Below are 7,500 nucleotides of genomic sequence, written 5' to 3'. Positions count from 1 at the left end.
GAGAGAATGAAAGGGAAATGCATAATTTACATATTTTGAAAATCATTCTTTTGAAATTAATATTCAGTAAAATTGACCAATATGATTTATGACCAATGCCAGTATATGAAACCAGGCTGGCAAACACCCAAGACTTTTGTACAGTGTGATGATGTTTTTGAAGTGTTTTAGTTCAGGAATGACTGTAATATAATTTATGCCATTCTTAACCCAATAACAACAACATTACAGCCTTTACTAATGACCATTAGGAAGGCCATATTTCTGAATTGCCCTTAATTGTTCATGGGTTAAGACCATTGGATAAAATGTTGAAGACAATACTAGATCCACATTGATAACTTTTGAATCAGTGTTGATTTTTTACATTGGCAAGAAAACAAAAAGAGAGATGTTGCAACTTACTTTCTAACCATAGCTGAGGCTTCCCCCAGTCGATGTGCACAATGTTCTTGCTGGCCATGTGCTGTAGGATGGCTTGGAATGACTGGTCTAGGCTACGAAGGCCAGTTTCGCGCAAGTCCAGCCAATAGGGTAGAGAGCCTGTGAAGGGTGTGGGTTGGTAAAGAGATTTTTTTTTGTGAAAGGAATAATTTTGTTAGTGTATGTTGCTCTGGTTCTTTTGGAATGTTTTGGTGAGGATTATTTTTTTCTCCATCTTTTACTTTTTTCTTTGTAAACTTCTGGTTCTTTCTCTCTCTCTCTCTCTCTCTCTCTCTCTCTCTCTCTCTCTCTCTCTCTCTCTCTCTCTCTCTCTCTCTCTCTCTCTCTGTATGTGTGGTGCAATGGTAGCTCTCTTCTTTAGCAATCTTGCTGACCTGCGATCAGTTCCTATGCCGCCAGTGGATGTTAACCTTAGCCATTCCTTAAACAAGGGGTAATTTAGAAGCAAAGGAAATAGACAGCCTGTCACACCAAGAATAACCATTGTAACAAATGGAATTAAACTAAATTGATTAAATTATAACTCACTCCTCTCCTCCCCTTTCCTCCCTTTCCCTCTCCCTCTCCTTGTCTCTCTCTTCCTCTATTTTCCCCCTCTTCGTCACTCCCTCTCTCTCTCTCTCTCTCTCTCTCTCTCTCTCTCTCTCTCTCTCTCTCTCTCTCTCTCTCTCTCTCTCTCTCTCTCTCTCTCTCTCTCTCTCTCTCTCTCTTATTGGTAATGAGAGATCTAAGATGTTGACAGAGATGTCATGATGAAGAAATGCATTATGATATTTTCATCATATTGGATTTTCACATTTGAATTGTATAATTATTTTTGTTATTATTTTTCAGCATTGCCTCACTTTTTTTCTTTTTTATGCTCATATAGGGATAATTTCATCCTGAATGTTGTACTTGACTTATTTCTCTTCCTCCATCTGCCTCCTTCCCCTCCATGAAATAGGGAAAATGCATTGACAACTGAAATCTCCCTCTCCTCCCCCTCAAAAAAAAAAGAGAAAAAAGAGAGAGAGAGAGAAGAAAAAGAAAATCTCACCATTAATAAAAGCCGAAGATGTGAGTTCGGTGATGGGTGTACGCTTGAGGTTGACAAACCAGGGGACGGAGGTAGGTGTAGCAAGGGCTGTGGGCTGGATCTCCTTCACGCCTGTGTAGCTCAAGTCAAGGAATTCCAGACTGTGGAGTCCTCCGAGAAATCCTAGAAGGATTTGGCATGTTTGAAGGAGAGTGTCAGGGCAAGGATTTCATAAATAAAATCATAATTGATAAGAGTAATATTAGAAAAACATATAAGATCCTTAGTAAACCAAAAGAGACAATGAAGTGTTAAATGAGATGGTAAATACATCTAAACATTCTTTCATGTATTATGAATAACAGTGTAAAATCTGCTGATTGTTGTCGTTGGTGGTGGTATTATTATTATCATTATCGTCATTATTATTATTACTCTTATTATTACAAATATTATTACTATTAATATCACCATTATTATTACCATTATTATTACTATTATTATTACTATTATTATTATTTTTATTAATACTATTTTTAATACAATTATTATTACTATCATTATTACTATCATTATTATTATTATCATTATTATTATTATCATTATTATTATTATCATTATCATTATCATTATTATTATTATCATTATCATTATTATTATTATTATTATTATTATTATTATTATTATTATTATTATTATTATTATTATTATTATTATTACAATTATCATTATTACTATTATTATTATTATTATTATTATTATTATTATTATTATTATTATTATTATTATTATTATTATTATAATAATAATAATACTATACTAGAACTATACTACTACTACTACTATCATTATTATTGTTAATGTTATTGTTATTACTATGTTTACAAGAAGATGGCTTTACAAACATTTAAGAATTAAGGAGAATTAGGCCTACCTAAAGTCACCTTACACATTTGTTGAGTTTTCCAGGAGAAAAGTTTTATATATGGTATTGTTATTATTATTGACATTGTTATTAGGATTATCACCTTATTAATGATAGTAATTAAAAAATATAAAAAATCAAGGAATAAGGTAAACAAGTGAATTAAGTAGGCCTTGTAACGATACCATGATGATTAGTCACTTGTGGAGCCATGTGCGTAAACATAATTAATAAACCTCGGCCTGCAGGGCATGTAATTTTACCTTTTGGAGTCAGTGGGTTAATAAAATGAAATAAACTAATTCAAGAGACGTGAGAGAAAGCATAGAAAATGTGCTTGTGAGGGTTATCATGAGGTGGTAAAGAAAACATGAGGAAACAAAGAATGTGTACCTAGTGAGGAAGGTTCATTATGAGGAAGAAACGAAACATACTTGTGAGGTAGGTCTTTCCTAAGGAAGAGAAGAAACATGCATTTGTGTTGGAAAATTTTTAAGAAGAAGAAAGAAAATGGGAACAAGTTTATGATGAGTAAGAGAAGGAATGCACTTGTGAGGGAGGTTGATCATGAGAAAGGGAAGTGCACTCATGAGGAGGACATTTTGCAAGGAAAAGGAGAAAATACTCTTGTGAGGAATAGAAGGAAATGCACTGGTGAGAAAGAGAAAATTATGCATTTGCAAGGAAGACATTTTGTTAGGAAGGAAAGAAATGCACTTATGTGGAAGAGAAGGGAGTATATTTGTTAGGAAAATTTGTCATGAAGAGAAGAAATCCTCTGGTAGAGAAGATCAATCATGAGAAAGAGGAGAATATCCACATTGTGAGGAAGAGAATAATTTGTGAGGTAGGTTTTTCATGAGGAAGAGCAGAAAATGCACTTTTGTAGATAATCATAAGGAAGAGAAGGCAAGAAATTTGCTTAGAGGCAAGAGAGAAAAAAATTGCTAGAGGATTGAAGAAAATTTACTCATAAGGATGAGATGTGCTAGTAAAATCATGAGAAAGAATCAAATTCGTTTATGAGGAAGTTGATTGTGAAGAGGTGAAAATGTATTCATGTTTATATTGAGGTAGACAGGAGTACAAAATACAAGAAATGGTATTTTTTTTTGTAAATGTACCAATGTAAAATTATGGGAGAAAATGAAAGTAGTCTATGTGAGAAAACCTAATTTAGAGAAAATTATGAGTGTAATTTGGGTAATGGAGCCTTCTCCTCATGTGGAATAGGAGGAATAGAAGTATAGATGGAGGTTAACCCATCAGTTGCAAAGGATAGAAGATACTGAATGTAACTGCTACTGAGAGGGGAAGATATGACCAGAATTATGAGGATGGCAGGGGGTCTGGCTTGTTCCCCCAATGGCCACACTCCCATGATTTTGTTTTTGCTTAGATTTACACCTTTATAGCTGTGGTCGTACCACAATAATGCCCTAAATTTTCTCAGGGGGCCATACAAAAAACAAACAAACAGGGCAGGGAGTTAATTTAAAGTTATATAAATTGTGCCAATCATGAGTTGTGAGGAAGATCTGAGGTTGTGTTGGGAGAGTATTGTGGAAATTTTGAATCGAGGAGTGTAAACTGGTTGTTGTTTCGTGTTTCAGATTCTTGGAATAAGGAACTTCATGTTTCATTTTGTTGTTGTTGTTATTAAAGAAGAATGTACTATTGATAAAGAATTTAAAATAGGAGGTAAAAAGTACAAACATAGGATTAATAACAAAAGTCGTAATGGAAATGTAGATATAATGAATGATGGGAGAGGGAGAGAAGGGTGAGAAACGAGGGAAATTGTTAAAAGAAATGAAGGAATAAATAGATAAAGATCCAGTTTTTAGGGATTGGGAGACAGATAACGGGGGGTAGGGGGTCAGAAGCAGTGCATAGGAGGAAAACAAAAGCGAAAGAACGACAGAGGGAAAACAGAAGATAGAAAACTGCATATTCAAACGCAGCAGAGGGAAAACCAAAGACGGCGTAGTTAAAAGGCATTTACAGGGGGAAACAACGAAAAACACAGAAAACAGCATAGGTTAGGACAGCAGCGGAGAAATAAGGAAAAAAGACAAGACAGCGTAACCAACCACAGCCGAGGGAAAACGGGAAACTTTGTTACAAAACAGAAAACGGAGACCACATGGGGTGGCGGCCTCACCGGCGGGCAGCGTGGTGAAGGGGTTGTCCCACAGCAGGAGCGAACGCAGGGCGGGCAGGGCGGACAGCTGCGGCGGGAGGGCGAGGAGGCGGTTGGAGTGGAGGTCGAGGTGGAGCAGCGACGGGAGGCTGGTGAGGGCGCGCGGGTGGAGGGATTCCACGCGGTTGTTGGCGAGGCTGAGGTGGAGGAGCTGCTCGAGGCCGGACACGCCCTCGGGCACGGCCTCCACGCCGTTGTCGTCCACGGAAAGGTACTGCAGCCGGCGGAAGGAGGCCAGCTGCTCCGCCAGCGGGAACGCCGTCAGGTTGTTGTTGCGCAGGTCCAGCACCCGCAGCGTGGCGTGCGACGAGCGCAGCGCGTGCGGCGACACGCGGGCCAGCGCGTGGTTGTACTTGACGTGCGCGTGCGTGAAGCTCACGTTGCCGAACGAGTCGTCCTCGAGCGCCGGCAGCTCTGAGCTCATGACGACGAGGCGCACCACCGCGTCGCCGCCGCCGCCGCCGCTGTCTTCGCCCGGCGGGGCCGCGGGCGGTGGCGGCGACGCGCGGAAGCCCTGCACGACGGCGCGCGGCTCCAGCGCCATGGAGCAGTCCACCACCACGCCCGCGCCCGCGCCGTCCGCCACGCACACGCACGGCGGCCCGCACGACGAGGACGCTCGTCCACCGCGCCCGCGGCCCCAGTCCGACCACGGCACGCGCCCGCCCCTCCAGGCGCCGCCCACGCCCACCACCTCTGGAGACTCAGCGGCGGCGTCCGCGGCCACCCACGCCGCCCACGCCACGACCACCGCCAGCGCTCGCAGCCTCATCGCCTCCGCCGTCGCCGTCGCGCTGACGCCTCGCCGGGCGGGTCTCGGGCACGGACGGGCCGGGAATGCCAGGGAGCGAGGCCGCCCACGCCCGCGCGGAGGCAGGCGCGCCCACGAGGCCTGGGAGTTCGGAAGATGGAGGGGGAGGGGGTGCCTGTATGAGGGGGAGGGTGTGCCTGAATGGGGGGGAGGGCCGGGGGGGTAACAAACACACCAGACAGACAAACAAACGAACGGCAGGAGGCGAGGGCGGGGGAGCGGGCGTGCGAGAGCGGGTGAGAGCGAGTAAGAGCGGCTCACCCTGGCGCCAGCTGGAGTCAACTGCCAGGACGGCCCTCGCCCACCGCTCTTATCACAGCCCGCCCCGCCCCCCGCCCCTCGGCCTCCTTCGGCTCCCCTCCCCCTCCACCTTGTCCCCCCTCGGCTCCCCTCCTCCCCCCCCTCCCCTCGTCCTCCTTCGACACCCCCTACCCCTCCCCCTCCCCTCGGCCTCTGTCCCTCTTCCCTTCCTCCTCCTCCTCCTCCTCCTCCTCCTCCTCCTCCTCCTCCTCCTCCTCCTCCTCCTCCTCCTCCCTCCTCCTCCTCCTCCTCCGACCCCTCCTCCTCCTCCTCCTCCTCCGACCCCCCCTCCCCCCCCTCGGCCTCTGCCCCTCTTCCTCCCTCTCTGTCCTTCCTCTCCTCCCCTCTCATTCACACCTCTTTTTGTACTTAAGTCTTCTCTTTATCTCTCTCCTCTCTCTCTCTCTCTCTCTCTCTCTCTCTCTCTCTCTCTCTCTCTCTCTCTCTCTCTCTCTCTCTCTCTCTCTCTCTCTCTCTCTCTCTCTCTCAATCTCTCTCTCTCTCTCTCTCTCTCTCTCTCTCTCTCTCTCTCTCTCTCTCTCTCTCTCTCTCTCTCTCTCTCTCTCTCTCTCTCTCTCTCTCTCACACACACACACACACACACACACACACACACACACACACACACACACACACACACACACACACACACACACACACACACACACACACACACACACACACACATACATCCTTTTCTCTCCCTTTTGCCTTTACTATCCTTTCCTCTCACCCTCTTCTCTCCTTTCCCTCCTTCTCTTTCACCCCCTTTCTCCCTCCTTCCCCCTCCCCCCTTTCTCTTCTTTTCTCACCCTCTTCCCCTTCTTCCCACTACATCGGCCGTTTCTTCCCCCGCCCTTCTATTTATTTATTTATTTTCTTCATTCCCGCTCCTTATTTCTTCCTTCTGTTTCCCTCGTTCGTTTTTCTCTCCGTCGTTTTCTCCCTTTTCCCATTTGCGTTGCTTCTCGTTTGATTTTCGTTATCTTTCTTTCTCACACACACACACACAAATATATTTATTTATTTATTTACTTCTGTCTTTTTTGTAATATTTCTCTTTGATTACTGTTAGGGGTGTTTGTATTGAAACCGGTATGCTATTTTTATTATCACTATCATCATCACTATCTCCATCATCATCACTGTCACCATCATCATCACTCTCTCCATCACTATCATCATCACTCTCTCCATCACTGTCACCATCATCATCACTATCACCATCATCACATCACTATCATCATCAATCATTACTATCACCATCACTATCACCATCATCATCACTATCACCATCACTATCACCATCATCATCACTATCACCATCATCATCATTACTATCATCATTATCACCATCATCGTCACTATCAATATTGTTATTACTATCAATATTGTTATGTCTTACTTTTCTAAGAAACACTGTTTTTTCATTATGTATATATATAGTTTTCATTGTCACTTTCTTTGTTTTTACCATTATTATTATTATTATTATTATTATTATTATTAGTAGTAGTAGTAGTAGTAGTAGTAGTAGTAGTAGTAGTAGTAGTAGTAGGATAATTATAACAACTACGATTTTCTGAATCATCATCATCATCATCATCATCATCATCATCATCATATCATCATCATCATCATCATCATCATCATCATCAAAATTCTGATAGCGAACGTGTCTCTGGCCCTCCGTCCATTCTGTAAATAGTGAAGGGAGAAAGATATGAACTGACGGTCACTATTAAATCTCAAAAAAAGGAAAAGAAGAAAAAGAAAAAAAAGGGACCGAGCATCTATTG

General features: G+C 43.1%; 2 protein-coding genes across 2 annotated transcripts in view; one reads left to right on the top strand and one right to left on the bottom strand.

The window, feature by feature from the left end:
• Window positions 1-5,673, bottom strand: part of LOC113808885 (leucine-rich repeat-containing G-protein coupled receptor 4) — a 6,718-nt gene extending 1,045 nt beyond the window's left edge. The window contains exons 1-3 of the mRNA XM_070117227.1: window positions 4,552-5,673; window positions 1,484-1,645; window positions 406-543 (exon numbers count right to left, since the gene is read on the bottom strand). Coding sequence (XP_069973328.1) covers window positions 406-543; window positions 1,484-1,645; window positions 4,552-5,362 — 1,111 coding nt within the window. The 5' untranslated portion in view covers window positions 5,363-5,673. The remainder of the gene's footprint in view (window positions 1-405; window positions 544-1,483; window positions 1,646-4,551) is intronic.
• Window positions 1-7,500, top strand: part of shtd (anaphase promoting complex subunit 1) — a 79,768-nt gene that overhangs the window by 18,741 nt on the left and 53,527 nt on the right. The gene's annotated exons all lie outside the window — the stretch shown is intronic.

Source organism: Penaeus vannamei, chromosome 40 (genome assembly GCF_042767895.1).
Source record: "Penaeus vannamei isolate JL-2024 chromosome 40, ASM4276789v1, whole genome shotgun sequence".
NCBI classification, from domain to species: Eukaryota; Metazoa; Arthropoda; class Malacostraca; order Decapoda; family Penaeidae; genus Penaeus; species Penaeus vannamei.
This window is presented reverse-complemented; position numbering and strand designations above follow the sequence as displayed.